The sequence below is a fragment of the Schistocerca piceifrons genome, chromosome 8, assembly GCF_021461385.2.
Source record: "Schistocerca piceifrons isolate TAMUIC-IGC-003096 chromosome 8, iqSchPice1.1, whole genome shotgun sequence".
In the NCBI taxonomy this organism is placed as follows: Eukaryota; Metazoa; Arthropoda; class Insecta; order Orthoptera; family Acrididae; genus Schistocerca; species Schistocerca piceifrons.
The window spans coordinates 328,587,262-328,603,971 of record NC_060145.1 but is presented as its reverse complement, the minus strand read 5'-3'; the positions used below and the strand labels follow the sequence as shown (position 1 = coordinate 328,603,971).

The 16,710-nt window shown below is 44.5% G+C and overlaps 1 protein-coding gene across 2 annotated transcripts in view; it reads right to left on the bottom strand.

Moving 5' to 3' along the window:
* LOC124711647 (glucose dehydrogenase [FAD, quinone]-like) overlaps window positions 1–16,710 on the bottom strand; it is a 193,707-nt gene that overhangs the window by 28,621 nt on the left and 148,376 nt on the right. The window contains exons 1-3 of one of the 2 annotated variants that reach the window (XM_047241832.1): window positions 15,177–15,296; window positions 6,546–6,792; window positions 309–540 (exon numbers count right to left, since the gene is read on the bottom strand). In XM_047241832.1, coding sequence (XP_047097788.1) covers window positions 309–540; window positions 6,546–6,792; window positions 15,177–15,181 — 484 coding nt within the window. In that variant the 5' untranslated portion in view covers window positions 15,182–15,296. Of the gene's footprint in view, window positions 1–308; window positions 541–6,545; window positions 6,793–15,176; window positions 15,297–16,710 lie in introns of those variants that run through there. The other variant, XM_047241833.1, reaches the window with a different exon arrangement.

Below are 16,710 nucleotides of genomic sequence, written 5' to 3'. Positions count from 1 at the left end.
CTGAAACCAATGGAACATATTTGGGATGAGGCAGATTGTCAACTTCGCTCCAGATCCTATCGTCCAATACCAGTACCTTTTCTGCTTTCGGTTCTTGAGGAAGAATGAGCTGCCATTCCTCCACAGACATTCAGACGCTTCACTGACTGTATCCGCAGTGGAGTTCAAGCCGCCATGAAGGCCAGAGGCGCACACATCGCATATTAATGTCCACTAATAGGTGTACGAATACGTTTGGCCAGATAGCACGTGAAAGACGGTCTGTGGAGAGACCAGGAGTGGAGAGACGAGTAGAGCGTGTGACTCACCTCGCGGCCAGTAGCAGGTGCTGGCGAGGCAGAAGTTGGGGTCCTTCTCGAGCTGGTAGTTCCAGTCGAGTACGGTGCCCTCGTAGGCGTGGTAGAGGCTGGGGGCGGCGGCGGCGGCGGGGGCGGGAGGTCCCGCCTCCAGCAGCGTGACGCGGTGTTGGCCGTTCTCCGAGAGGCGGCACGCCAGCACGCTGCCCGCCGTGCCTGCTCCCACCACCACGAAGTCCGTCTCCTGCGCAGCACGTCGCATTCTCAAGGAACCCTCACGACGCATGGACTCTCACACGTTTACGCCCTTAAATGGATGGGTGGGCTTAATTTGGAAAGCTAAACAGCGAGTTTATCTACAACTGTACTTTACGAGTCACCTTACTCTTACTGTATGTTGCGTTCCAGTTCCTGTTGCGAATTGAAGGGCTTATTTCAATACACCTCCACTTTTCTGTCTACAGTGCTTCTCAAATTAATGGTCGAAACAAACAGAAAGAAAGGTTCATCTCTAGGAGGAAGCATGAATATTTCTGGTATCTCAACTGCAGATTTTTCAGCACTCATTTAACTTTAGAACTCTGTATCTCAGAATGAGCAAAAATGGACTTGTACCACTATTGAAATAAGCCATTCAATTGGTCTTGGAAAGAAAGATTGTTAGTAAGTCCCGTGTGCCCTCATATCTCTTTTAATTTTACCTTCGTGGTGTTTTTGTGAGATGTGCATAGGAGGAAGAATATATTGATTGATACTTCTAGGGACGTATGCTCTAGGAATGTTTAACAGTAAACCCTCCCGTCGTGCAGCTCTCTCCTCTCTTGTACCATCTGGCACTGGCCCATGGTGAGCATCTCCATGATGCTTTACACCTGCTAGATGAAACTATAACGAAACGCACTGTTCTTCTTTTGATCTTGTCTATTTCCTGTAACAATCCTATCTGGTACGCATCCCAGACAGGCGATCAACATTCAAATAGTAAACAAATTAGGATTTTGTAACCTAGTTCAGGGACTACACTTCCTGAGCAGTCTTGCTATGAAAGTCTGGCATCTGCCTTACCTGCGATTAATTTTTTGTAGTCGCTCCGTTCCCACATTCCTAGATATTAAATGGAGATGACTGAGTTCAACAGTGCAACCGTGCAACAGTGCAACCGTGCAATCTTACAATAATTGAGCTTTCTGTCTATTTATGCGCATATGTTACATTTCTTTATGTTTAGGGTCACTGCCACTCCCTACAGCGAGCATCGATCCCCTGGGCGTTGGAACCCTTTTGCAGAATATCGCTTCTGCGGTGAGACAATTCTGCGTAGTTTGGGGCTATTGCTGGAGTAGGAGCCTTTCCGCCGGAAGCATACAGGCGTACTGTGAAAGAAGGCTTTCAGGACAGGATGTCTTAGTTGCGTGCGAGTCTTCCAAGTTGTACGGCCGTCGTCCATGAAACTTTTCTGATCATGACGTTTAGTCCAGAGCTGTCCTCCTGGCGACACCGACTTTCTTGCACCATGACCATACAACCCGAAAGACACAACAGCAACCATACTTAGAAAACCTGACTGTGGTAAGAGACTGATCTGTAACTTTGAGGTCTAGGTTAGGATGGAATGTGACTGTGAGATTGTGAGTCGGCGGAGCAGACTGTGAGTTGGCAAAGCCAATAAATGTGGAAGCAGAAACTACCTGAAGTGTCTTGGACTCCATAGAAGTGTGAACAAATTCCACGGCCGCACAAATGTCACTCCGAACAACTCGATCCTTTTGAAGCCTACCCGCATTTTACTATAGTTTTCTAGCCTTCCGACTTCTCTGTATACTGCAGTGTCGTCTACGAAAGGCTTCCTGGAACTTTCGACGTCATCTACCACGTTATTTGCATGTCTTGTGAAAAATAATGGTTCTCTAACATTCACTTGCTATGTGCCCCCAAGTTAATTTTGCATCTGAAAATTTCTCTCCGTATAAAATGAAATGTTGTGTTCTATTTGTAGCAACCCCCATTCTCAGTGTAATATAATCTTGTGAATAGTCAGTGCTGTTGAAATTAAAAAATGAAAACTATACGCACGCAAATACAGTCATTAAAATGTTACACGAATTTTTAACAGTATCATTGATCGTTTCCTTTCCGTCTTCTTCTTCTTCTTCTTCTTAGCGCCGTCCGTTGGAGCAGGTTCTGCTTTTTGGGTCTAATGCTTCCATGGATTTAGGCTTCTTGGTCTTAGATCTGCGTTTATAGTGTCTAAAAACTACGTCAGAACAGGCCATGAAGGTGCAACGGTACTGACTGGCCGCCGTGTCATCCTCAGCCTGGAGGCATCACTGGATGCCGATATGTTAGGCATGTGGTCAGCACACCGCTCTCCCGGCCGTATGTCAGTTTCCGAGACCGGAGCCGCTACTTCTCAATAAAGTAGCTCCTCAGTTTGCCTCACAAGGGCTGAGTGCACCCCGCTTGCGTACAGCGCTCGGCAGATTGAATGGTCACCCATCCAAATGCTAGCCCAGTGCAACAACGCTTAACTTCGGTGATGCGACGGGAACCGGTGTTACCACTGCAGCAAGGTCGTTGGCGTTTATAGTGTGTAAACACCGTAATTTAGGTCTTGCACATTTTCTCTGGCCTTCGACAGTGAGAAGGTAGGCTGAGATGCTGACTGAAGTAGGTGATGCCCTTACGATGTGCCCATACAAAGAAGTCTCCCTTCTTGCATCTCTTCATTAGCTGGGTTCACTTCAGCTAGTTGCCAGATCGTTGTTTCTTTTTTTTTTTTTTCTTTTTTTACCGATCAGTGATATTCTCAGTACCGACATTTCCGTGACATATGGTGTGTGCTCAGCACTTCTAGGTGAAGGCTAACACTCAGCACTGTATAGCGTAAATGGCCTCACCATTGTGCGGTATATCTTTGATTTTAGGTGGACAGGCGTGGAATAGCAGTAACGTCTCTGAACCGCGTCCAGGTTGCTTACACGTCCTCACACTGCTGTCACCCTATAGTCGACAATCTAGATGTAGGAATGTGTCTACCTTGGTAAGAGAAGCTCCATTAATTTATGTAGTTGCAGGAGATGGAATCGTTTCCACCTACTCAGTTTTGTGAATGTTTAAACGGAGGTCAGATCTTTCTAGGCGATCATACCAGTTTTGGACTTCCCTGGTGCCCGTCACAAGCATTACATCGCCAGCATATGGCTGATGGTTCCCTTTTGTCACACATTTAAAATACTGATAAAATAGTTTAATTCATAAGTATGACTGTATGATCATATATCTTATGGGATGAATCAGTCATCCTGAAACACAATCAAATCTCTATACAGTCAAATTGCGCTGTGCGAGATTTCCTTATTGCCTAAAATGAAGGATAGGTTCGTCTGTAGGCTGAACGCCTGCCATAGTCAACGTACAAAACATTATATAGTAATACCTGATGCTCTATAAGTATTACTACACAAACAGTGGATTCTAGTAGATCTTCTTGTTGAGTTACCCGTGCCTCATCGGGCAATGTCCAATACAGAGCTGAGTGAGTACCACTGAATGGAAAGATTACTGCTGTGATCTTGTTGTCGATCTGACTGATTGCAGCTTGTTGGTTGTCTCTTCCTGCTACAGTCTTACTCGCTTAGTCGTCACCCTCTTTATTAGTGCCAAAACGCAAACAATATGGGTAGTCTACACGCAGAGTCGCCGTACTGACCATCGCAGTTATATGCACCTACAGATGCACACACAAAATGATGCTCAGTCCATTACTCAAGATACAACATTGTCTATAGAATGTGGCATGTGTTCCAGTTGCACTGCAGTCCTCCTTGCACGGTTTTAACACATTGATGAGGCTCCTGACAATGCAGCAGACCGCCTGCTGTGGCTGCTGATGACCACATGGCAGTCACCATGTTTGAGAAATTATTTGGTAAAGAAACTGATTCTTTCACAGTTTTCAGCTTCATTCATCAGCTTTATGATCAACTGCCTATTATTTCATTGATGGCCATAGTTATTGTGACACTTCACAATTAAGTAACACACTGCACGAAATTCGAATCAACTGCAGTGAAAAGTAGGAGACGCTATGAGTTTACATTTGGTGCATGTTAGATGATATATTGCTGCATGAGAAATGTAGCTAACGTATTGAATCTTTCTTGAAATTCGAAAGGAGAGATGCATCTATCTCCAGTCTCGAGAAAAATGACTGTATGTAGAGTGTTCACTTCTGCTCGCAAGCACTAACGATAGAATGAGAATGAAAGATTTATAATATCCACCGTATCCCCTCAACGATTCAAGAAATTTAACCATAATACATGTGTAACTACAAACTTTTACAACGAATGATATAATTTTTAAGTGTTATCGATAGTTAGCGACATGAAAGTTAGTGTGGCCTTGCAAAAACAGAACTGAAGATATTATAAGTTGATGAGGTTTTTCATGAGCTATTGACCTGACTTGTCCACAGTTCCTTCTTTAGTAATTATCCTAGTAAAACATTCTACACAATTCATTATTATTATTATTATTATTAAATTTCTGGGCACCTGTTGCGTGATAACATTGGGGTGATGGCACTTATACAGGGTGACACACGGGAGACGGACGGTTTTGAACTGTGTATTACCGAGCTCGCGATGGTGGGAGGCGGTCGTGGTGGGGATAGTTCTGATCCACACAAGACGCCATTTCATTTACTCAGTCACTATGGAGCAGTGGGACTGGCAACGTCGAGTGTTTGTCTATGACAGTTTCGTGAAAAGTGGTGAGTCTATTAATGCTACGCAGCGATTGTTTCGTTCGCGGTTTGTCGGTCGACATGGAGCTGTTACGAGCCGTAACACAATCCTCAGATGGGTGGAAAACTTCAGATCAACTGGAAACATACTGGATAAGAAGCATCCTGGCCCGAGACGCAGAGTAACGACACCAGAAAATGTTGAAAGGGTAAGGTAAGCGGCAGTCAGAAGCCCAGGACAGTCAGCTAGACGTCATGCTAGTGAGTTACAAATCAATTGTGAATCGGTTAGACGAATTTTGCATAAATAATTAAAATTCCATCCCTACAAAATGCTCATTGTCCAACTTAAATAAACTGATGTTGCTGTACGAGAAGACTTCGCTTGCAGAATGCAAGTGATTTTGGGATCGAATGAAAATAAAATTTTATTGATGAGCGATGAAGCTCATTTTTATTTAAACGGGACCGTGAATAAGCAAAACCTACGTTACTGGGCTCCAGAGCATCCACACCTTATCCACTCAGAAAAAGTAACAGTCTGGTGTGCTCTTGGCTCTGTTGGTATTATTGGACCTTATTTTTTTGGAGAGAAAGGGGCCACAGTTACTGTTAATTCGGTTCTTACATTCGTATACTTGAAACATTCTCGAAACCAGAACTAAGAAGACGAATCCCTTTAAAACGCGTTTGGTTCCAGCAGGAAGGGGGAACATCGACACCGCAAACACTTCAATGACAGTTTTTAGACGCATGTTTCCTTGCTGGATTATCTCACGTTTTGGCAATGTTCATTGGCGTCCCATGTCTCCCGACTTGTCAGTATGTGACTTTTTTCAAATGGTTCAAATGGCTTTGAGCACTATGGGACTCAACATCTTAGGTCATAAGTCCCCTAGAACGTAGAACTACTTAAACCTAACTAACCTAAGGACATCACACACACCCATGCCCGAGGCAGGATTCGAACCTGCGACCGTAGCAGTCCCGCGGTTCCGGACAGCAGCGCCAGAACCGCACGGCCACCGCGGCCGGCGTGACTTTTTTCTGTGGGGGTACCTTAAGAACTGTGTCTATAACCACAAACTACGAATTTGGATGAAAAATGCAATCATTCAAGAAATTGCTGCCATCCCTGCAGAGATTTAGTCCGTGTGATGGAGGATTTTGAGAAGAGACTTGAGTCCTGCATTCTAAATGATGGACCTTGGCGACATTATTTCTCACAAATAACTTTGTCAACTAAAATGGCAAATAATGATCTTTGATTTTGTGTAAATAAACATGCATTATTTTTAAAGTTGGCTGAGTATTATTTCATTAAAAACCGTCCGTCTCCCGTGTGTCACCCAGTATTTGGAGGGAGGAGAAGGGGAGGGGGCAGGAGGGGAAGGGTGAGGAAAAATAATAATAAATTGTGCCATTTCCCCCTCCCCGAGCCGAACCCTGCTGACGATGTCGGGGAATCAACTGGACAGCAGTTTGCGTAGGGCAGTACTCACCCCGTTCAGGTCGTCACCGCTGGTGTCGAGGCAGGCGGTGGGGTCCACCAGGTCGCACTGGCGCTGCAGGGTCTTCTCGACGGTGGCCATGACGGGTGTGCCCGGGTTGCCCACCACCTGCGGCGAGTCGGCCGCCTGCGCGCACTCGCACTTGCCCTTGGCCGGCGCGGCCGTGGCGGCGGGGGTGGCGGGGGCGGCGGACGTCCCCAGAGCCGCCAGCAGCAGCGGCAGCAGCAACGTCACGGCGCTGTGGGCAGGAGACCGACACCAGTTTTCACTACCGATTACGTACACTGCTGGCGAACAGACCCCATGGCTACGATTATGTACATTAACTTTTACCGTTTCTTAGGTGCAACAGAAGAATAGAAACCTGAGGTACACAATTGTGAATGTTCAACTTTTTCATCATGCGCAAGTGCTGCCAACTTTTGTGCCTCACTAAGAAAATACCAACAAGTCAATGCAGCAGTGCACAGCATCTCGTGAGCACCAGAACACGCGGATGTGGTTGGTTCACTATACTCCACTGTATAAGTGAATATTGTTATTATCATTTTGCATGGTAATTATTGAATGATCATTTTACTGTTTATTACAACAAAGAATATTTCATAATTATTGATTTTAGTGCATAAATTAAGCCAATCTTGTGAAAATGGATACATATTTTTGTATAAATCTTGCATCTGAAATCATTAAAAAATCATCTAAGAGCATTACCGTACCAAGAAAAGTTTTCCGTCCTCTAGAAAAAATTCAGGTCTGAAAGGGTTAAGTTTCTGATAGAAGGCGCTGACGAGGAGTCTGTCTTGGCTCGAGAAAAAAGTAGCGCAGTCGGTGTGTGTGTGCTAGTACCACTGTCGATGGCGGAAGTAATCGGCTATAGGGAGATACGGCAGCGCACTACGAGTCTCGTAGCAGGACAGCTACGAGGTGACAAGCGAGTGATTCTGCATATGGAAGGCTAGTTGATCTACTTGAATGCAACTCCATCGAGTGTGGATAGGAATGACTCAAAAGTGTACTTTCCTCCAACCTTTGAACTGACTTATTCATCCAGTTATATCAAGACTTGCAGTTTAATACGGATACTGAACAACGTTGCAGCTTGGCATTTTCCACATTAATGAACATTGTTGCCAGAGCTGAAAGAATGGAAAAGAGATGGACAAATATCTTAGAATTGACGAAGGAACAAACTGGAGACCTTTGGATCTGTAGGGTCTGCCGTTTCACCATTGCGTAATAGCCCAATAGTCCAAAAACAGTCGAATATCGGGAATAGGTCTTGCACTCGGAAATTTTTGTACTGTGGAAGCAGGGTGTCACGAACCACACACAAGAAATTCCAGCTGGTGAGGGATGAGTGTAGGGGTAGAGGTGCGTTTGAAGGTCACTTTGTCACTTTTGTACGTTTTTCTTGAATAACTCAAAATCATAAGGGACTGCAAAAACGTAAATTAACTACATTAAAATTCCCGCAAAAAGATCCTCTTCATTTTTGTCTGTGGGATCAGTAGTTTGCACGTAGTGAGCGAGAGAATATGAAAATCCCACGCTTGGTTTTTGAAGGCCAAACAAAGAATTGCGGTTTGCATAATACGACATCAGTATGGCCAGCTGAATACAAAATGATACCGACAAACGCCGAAGGGCTGTAGAGGGTGTCTTGAGGAAGAAATTGAGGAGAGGAAACATCATCCAACGACGGTACGGTGCGTTGCAATTACAGGCCGTGGCGCCTGCAGCTAGGCCACCCATTCAGCGTAAAACGTGACTGCACACTAACGGATGGCAGCCGGAACGTCTCGCAGTAGACATGTGCTGCTTGTTATTTGCGACTGATTGCCACGATCGCCAGTGGAGAAGATGAAGCCAGCTGCTGCGTAAACAGGTCTTGTCAACTACGAATGCGATGCTCTGCTGCCTCGGTGGATGACAGCTTCATACACGTGTTTACGGCCGCAGTTTATTTTTCTCCTGAAACCCTCTAAATACTCCAATGGTTTTCAGGATACGGGGTGAACAGTAAGATAACGACAGCACCGAAATTACAGGGACTGATATCTACCTATACGGCATCTGTCGCCGTCTGTTCTGCTGGAGTCATCAGTAATCAGTTGTGTTCGGTGAATAACGGCAGTGTTTTCGGTAATTCGGCAATTTAATTTAATTTAAAGTAAAGGAAATATAAATGCAAAAAAGAGGAGGAAACATAAGAATATTTACTGTGGCAGACAACTGAAAATAAGTTTCAAGGAATGAACGTAGCTACCATTTGTTCTATTATTACAAGAAATTGAATAAAATTAGAGAAGGTGATCAAAATGCCTGCGTCCAGCATTGTAGTATGCTTGACACCTGTGTACCGTTGATTGAGGCCCTCGTTCACGGAACCAGGGGATGGTGCGACCATCTTCACACGATGACTGTATCCTTGCAACTAAGTCATCGTTTGGCTCCACTGTATACGAAATTCTTCAGGTGGCTCCACAAGGAAAAGTACAACACTCTCAATGGTATGAAACTTCCTGGCAGATTAAACCCGAGTTCGAGTCTCGGTCGGGCACACAGTTTTAATCTGCCAGGAAGTTTCATATCAGCGCACACTCCGCTGCAGAGTGAAAATCTCATTCTGGAAACTCTCAATGGTATTTAGATTTGTGATGCGGTGGCGCTTTTCAGCTGTCAAATAATTGTGAAACTTTATTTTAAATGACCATCAACTGTTTATTTTTATGATGGATGCAACCGGTTTTGATCAGCAGTCCATTATCAAGCCGAGGCAAATCGTATCCAGCTTATCACTACAATATTTGAAGTGAAAAACTTCGATGTAGCTGGAAAATATAGCTTCTGTTACAATAAATAACCTCCAAAAGACACATATATGTAGGAGTAGCACACAACACCTTCATGCATTTCAATTATGCGATTTGCAACGTATGATCGTCTTGCGTGCGTATCCTGTATAGTGGCGCCAACAAACTATTTTCACATTCGGAGGACAAAGCTGATGATTGAAATTTCGTTAGAAGCTCCCGCCGTAACGAGAAACGTCTTTGTTTTAGTGATGTCCACCAAAAATCCCGTATTATGTCCGTGACGCTCTCCCCCGTATTTCTAGATCGTAAAAAACGTGCTGCCTTTCTTTGGATTTTCTCGATTTATTCCGTTAATCCTATTTGGTAAGGATTCCATACTGCGCAGCTGCGCTACAAAAGGGGACGAAAAATGTTGAAATGTGTGTGAAATCTTATGGGACTTAACTGCTAAGGTCATCAGTTCCTAAGTTTACACACTACTTCACCTAAATTATCCTAAGGACAAACACATACACCCATGCCCGAGGGAGGACTCGAACCTCCGCCGGGGACCAGCCGCACAGTCCATGACTGCAGTGCCTCAGACCGCTCGGCTAAACCCGCGCGGCACAAAAGGGGGGGCGGACAATGTAGAGTAGGCAGTTTCTTTAGTAGAACTGTTGCATCTTCTAAGTGTTCTGCCAATAAAACGCAGTCTTTAGTTCGCTTTCTCCATAATATTTTCTATGTGTTCTTTCCAATTTAAGTTGTTCGTAAACAACTCTCGTTCAGGTTTAGTGTTTATGGAGAGGCCGTTAATCAGCGCTCAGTATGTGCAGAATGTTGTAGACCTGTTCTTGCAACAGGAGGAACATGTGTTGTTCCAACAGGATAACGCTCGTCCACACTGCTTGTGAAACTCAGCGTGCTGTGCAAGACGTGCAGCAGCTTCCCTGGCAAGTGACTCGTGCGACTCGTCAATAAACAACAACTACAGAACTATGTGAACAGGTGGATTAGCCGTGGAATATAGTATCCTAAGACAGGACTCGCCATCTGTACGATCGTACGATCGACTGGATGACAGGGTCAGAGCGTGCATTGCCGCCCATGGGGGCTACAATACGTGCTAATATGGATGTTTCAGCATGGGTCGATACGTGATACCTCAGAACCGCCTCTTCTATTGATCTGTACATATAATCGTTTCGGCCGGCCAGAGTGGCCGAGCGGTTCTAGGCGCTACAGTCATGAGCCGCGCAACCGCTACGGTCGCAGGTTCGAATCCTGCCTCGGGCATGGATGTGTGTGATGTCATTAGGTTAGTTAGGTTTAAGTAGTTCTAAGTTGTAGGGGACTGATGACCTCAGAAGTTACGTCCCATAGTGCTCAGAGCCATTTTTTTGTAATCGTTTCGCGTACTCCAAATGCACTGTTGCAAATCTTGAGTGAACTGGTAACCTGTAAAAGGGTGTCCTAATTTTTTCCTGCAGTGTATATTCCAAAACGCCGAACATAAAAACAAGATCTTTTCGAGGCTCGTACCTCGGATTCTATTGGTGATACAAAAATAGGGTCACGTGTTTTGGATAGTCCTTATGCTAGGGACTATTTGTATGCTCAACATAAGGATTGCGTTAGTTAAGTATCCTACAGAACAGAGTCAATATTTGAGTATTATAGACTTCGTCCGGCTTAGGCAAATGGAGCAAATCAGTTGGTTCTTTTTGCGTTAGATGTGATATACGGTGCTCCATGTGAGTCTTATGCAGGCACCATTTAGTTCATGGACGGTTCCAGAGAAAACCCGAAAAACTTGCTTTTTGGATACAAGACCTTGTCGCGGATTCCAAGACGCTAAGCACAGCAAATGGCTGTCATTTCTACGATACAGCCCTAAGATCACGATCTCTAGCAGTTTTGAAAATTTTCTAGATATCTTTATTCGTTTCCGAGATGCAGAAGTTCAAAACTACACTTCTCGCGCACATAAAATACACATGTAAAAATTCGGTGTGAGTCGAAAACGTAGTTACACAAAATGATGTAGCGCAAAGAAATATGTCGTAAAGTGTCTCTGTTATCAACAGATGGGTTCTGGGAACCCAATGTTGTTGTAATTTAAACACATGGAAAATTTTTATGCATTTAGATTCCGGTCTGAGACGTAAAATTAGTTTTGCTTTGTTTGAATTTCACACAAACAAACTATGACAATTGTGCTGATCCGTAAAGTTCTTTTCATACGAGTGACATGCCCCTCTGTAACAGGTAAAAGAAGGGAACCTGCAGAACAACGCTTCTATAGGAGCAAAAAAAAGGCTAATACGCTCCTGGTTGATTTTAAAGATTCTGACCGAAAAGTTGGGAACCACCTGCCACATTCTACCTTCCTCAATTACTTTGAAAAATTTCTCAAGAATTTTGGCTCAGGAACATATTCATGCTTTTTATGCTGAGAGATTAGGAGGCAGTGGCCGTGGGAAAGAAATGGAAAAATAACGAATACTGGAAGATAGTGGACAGTGGTTTTGGTATAGAAAGAGCGAAGGAGACAATGGCAGTATGAGAGAAAGAGAGGCACACAGTGGCAGCGTAATATAGCTGACAGTTTCAGAACAGTGCTAGGAAAAGTGAAAGAGACACTGCCAGTGGAAGAGGAATGAAGAGAAGTAGAAAGCGGAAGTGGGCCAGAGCCGGTGATAATGAGAGACTATGACACTGACATCGAGGAAGAGAGAGATAATTACAGTGAGAAGAGACAGCAACAATGGGAAGGAATGAAAGAGATAGTAACAGTAAGAGAGAGCAAGAGGGAGACAATGACAGAGAAGAGAACGAGGGAGACTGTCGCTGTGAGACATGGGACAGTGACAGCTAGAGAGAAACAAAGAGTTAGTGAAAATGAGTTGGACTGAATGAGAATGGGCAAGTGGGAGTGGGTAGATACGAGTGATTTCAGGGGATGAACTACTGGGTGTCAGTGAGTTACAGTGAGAAGTGAATTGCATGTTAAAAAGAGCATAAATATGTTCGCAGGCCAAAATTTTTGGGGACATTTTTAAAGGTGCTGAGGAAGGTAGAATGAGGTAGCTGGTATCCCAATTTTCAGTCAGAGTCCTTTAGTAAACAGTAATATATTCGCCTTTTTCGTGCTCCGATATGAGCATTTTTCCGCTTGCGAACTCTTTGTTACACTACGTCTCGATATCTTTCAACTCAAAGAGCGCTTCTTACTAGTGTGATAACCATAACTGCAACTTTGTGGTACTTTCATATGGAAAGTAACTTTCCCTCCTTTGATGAGTGTCAGTTAGTAAAAATAATAATTCAGCATTCCGTTTCCTAATAAATATGGTGCAAAAACAGGGCTAATATGTGTTAAAGTTTCGGTCCTAGCTTTAAACGTAAAGAAATAGCGTCACACGAAAGTTAAGTAACAAACCGTGTTGATGGTGCCGACATGCGAAAGCAAAGAGAGCTTCACTCCAAATTTAAACGCAGCCAAAACCTCTCAGACAAACAAAAGCTAAACGATGTCTAAGTTAGCGTAAGGAGGACTATGCGTGAAGCGTTCAGTGAATTCGAAAGTAAAATTCTATGTACCGACTTGACAGAAAATCCTAGTAAGTTCTGGTCTTACGTTAAATCAGTAAGTGGCTCGAAACAGCATATCTAGTGTGGCGTCACCGCCAGACACCACACTTGCTAGGTGGTAGCCTTTAAATCGGCCGCGGTCCATTAGTATACGCCGGACCCGCGTGTCGCCACTGTCAGTGATAGCAGACCGAGCGCCACCACACGGCAGGTCTAGAGAGACGTACTGGCACTCGCCCCAGTTGTACAGCCGACTTTGCAAGGAACGGTTCACTGACAACGACGCTCTCATTTGCCGAGACGATAGTTAGCATAGCCTTCAGCTACATTTGCTACGACCTAGCAAGGCGCCGTATTCAATTGATATTGAGATTCTATTAATGTATCATCAAGAGCGATGTTCTACAAATGTGGATTAAAGTTAAGTATTCCAGAAGCTACGTACTTTTCTTTATAGCATTCATTACGTATCCTGTTTCAGACCTCACGCCAGCCTGCGTGAGTTTAAGCGCGTGCCTTTCGGCTTCCTCTCATTGTGTCTAGGCTATCTAGACACAACATCCAGCACTCCGGGATGATGATGGCATTGAAACAGAGGATGACACGCGTAAAGCTGAAATACTAAGCACCTTTTTCCAAAGCTGTTTTACAGAGGAAGACCGCACAGCAGTTCCTTCTCTAAATCCTCGCACAAACGAAAAAATGGCTGACATCGAAATAAGTGTCCAAGGAATAGAAAAGCAACTGGAATCACTCAACAGAGGAAAGTCCACTGAACCTGACGGGATACCAATTCGATTCTACACAGAGTACGCGAAAGAACTTGCCTCCCTTCAAACAACCGTGAACCGCAAGTCTCTAGAGGAACGGAAGGTTCCAAATGATTGGAAAAGAGCACAGGTAGTCCCAGTCTTCAAGAAGGGTCGTCGAGCAGATGCGCAAAACTATAGACCTATATCTCTGACGTCGATCTGTTGTAGAATTTTAGAACATGTTTTTTGCTCGAGTATCATGTCGTTTTTGGAAACCCAGAATCTACTATGTAGGAATCAACATGGATTCCGGAAACAGCGATCGTGTGAGACCCAACTCGCTTTATTTGTTCATGAGACCCAGAAAATATTAGATACAGGCTCCCAGGTAGATGCTATTTTTCTTGACTTCCGGAAGGCGTTCGATACAGTTCCGCTCTGTCGCCTGATAAACAAAATAAGAGCCTACGGAATATCAGACCAGCTGTGTGGCTGGATTGAAGAGTTTTTAGCAAACAGAACACAGCATGTTGTTATCAATGGAGAGACGTCTACAGACGTTAAAGTAACCTCTGGCGTGCCACAGGGGAGTGTTATGGGACCATTGCTTTTCACAATATATATAAATGACCTAGTAGATTGTGCCGGAAGTTCCATGCGGCTTTTCGCGAATGATGCTGTAGTATACAGCATTAGAAAATTGTAGCGAAATGCAGGAAGATCTGCAGCGGATAGGCACTTGGTGCAGGGAGTGGTAACTGACCCTTAACATAGACAAATGTAATGTATTGCGAATACATAGAAAGAAGGATCCTTTATTGTATGATTATATGATAGCGGAACAAACACTGGTAGCAGTTACTGCTGGGAGTATGCGTGCGGAACGATTTGAAGTGAAATGATCATATAAAATTAATTGTTGGTAAGGCGGGTACCAGGTTGACATTCATTGGGAGAGTGCTTAGAAAATGTAGTCCATCAACAAAGGAGGTGGCTTACAAAACACTCGTTCGACCTATACTTGAGTATTGCTCATCAGTGTGGGATCCGTACCAGATCGGGTTGACGGAGGAGATAGAGAAGATCCAAAGAAGAGCGGCGCGTTTCGTCACAGGGTTATTTGGTAAGGGTGATAACGTTACGGAGATGTTTAACAAACTCAAGTGGCAGACTCTGCAAGAGAGGCGCTCTGCATCGCGGTGTAGCTTGCTCGCCAGGTTTCGAGAGGGTGCGTTTCTGGATGAGGTATCGAATATATTGCTTCCCCCTACTTATACCTCCCGAGGAGATCACGAATATAAAATGAGAGAGATTAGAGCGCGCACGGAGGCTTTCAGACAGTCGTTCTTCCCGCGAACCACACGCGACTGGAACAGGAAAGGGTGGTAATGACAGTGGCACGTTAAGTGCCCTGCGCCACACACCGTTGGGTGGCTTGCGGGGTATAAATGTAGATGTAGATGTAGCATACTCACTCCATAGGTGTTGCTACTCTATGGTCTGGTCATCGGAAAACGCCGCCGCCTGTTCTCTCCTTCCCGCCGGAATAATAGCGTCGGATTCTTGTCGAGCGTCGCAGCACGACTGCGCGCTAGCTTTCGGAGTTACGAGGGTCGCCTGCCTTGAATTAATAACAGCCTTGTGCGAAAGAGATAAGATACTCTCTCATTTGCGCTGACAGTTTTCGTGGTAAGGAACTCCTAGCGAGCAGGGTTAACTACTCGACGTAGCGATAACATTCACTATCAGTTATGTACTGTACGGAAAATTTCCATAAGCTATCACGAAGTGTGTTACAACCATTTAAAAATAATTTCGATACATGTTTTTACTTGGCCTAACACCTGTACGATTTTCCAGTTCATGGCATGTCCTGTAACAGTCTATTTTTGAGCTGAAAGTCATCTAAGCATTATTGCTCTGACTATAATGTACAAACTGAATTGCGCTTACAGGTGATCGTAATAACAATTTTGTGGGTCTCAACGGTCCAGTGCAAGTATTTCTGTTGAAGGTCACTTCGGTGACTTGCGTGTCCCTAACCTTCCCATAGTTGTCCAACGGTGGAAAGGGGACCTACAATTTAAGGAAGATCCTTCATGTCGTTGAGAGGTGGACTCCTCATATCGTTGGGGGGTGAAGGCTATATTAAGGCGCTGCAGTCATGGACTGTGCGGCTGGTCCCGGCGGAGGTTCGAGTCCTCCCTCGGGGATGGGTGTGTGTGTTTGTCCTTAAGATAATTTAGGTTAAGTAGTGTGTAAGCTTAGGGACTGATGACCTTAGCAGTTAAGTCCCATAGGATTTCAAACACATTTGAACATTTTTTGAAGGCTATATCAAGACGAAGACTGAGAAATCTGTTGTCCGACGAAGAGTGGAACCCGCAACTTCACATCATTTTCAGGCACAAGCTTTTCTACTAGACTACCATGCTCGACATGTATATACGTACTTCATCTATTGGTTTTGGTGAGAGAGCTTGCGGGCATCAAAATATTTGACGTATATGGCTGTGTCATATGAATGCATTGACTTGCATTATTTACACCGCCAAGGGACCATAGACGTTAGTATTTGACATAAATTTTGACTTGATTCCTATACCTATTCCTGAGAAGAAAGGGGTCTTAACAGTCGGACGGACAGACAGACAAACATACGAACATGAAACTTCCTGGCAGATTAAAACTGTGTGCCGGACCGAGGCTCGAACTCGGGACTTTTGCCTTTCGCGGGAAAGTGCTCTACCATCTGAACTCCCCTAGCACGACTCACGACGCGTCCTGACAGCTTCACTTCCGCCAGTTCCTCGTCTTCTACCTTCCAAACTTCACAGAAGCTCTCCAGCGAATCTTGCAGAACTAGCACTCCTGGAAGAAAGGATATTGCAGAGACATGGCTTATCCACAGTCTGGTGGATGTTTCCAAAATGAAATTTTCTCTCTACAGCAGAGTGGAAGCTGACATGAAACTTCCTGGCAGATTAAAACTGTGTGCCGGACCAGAAT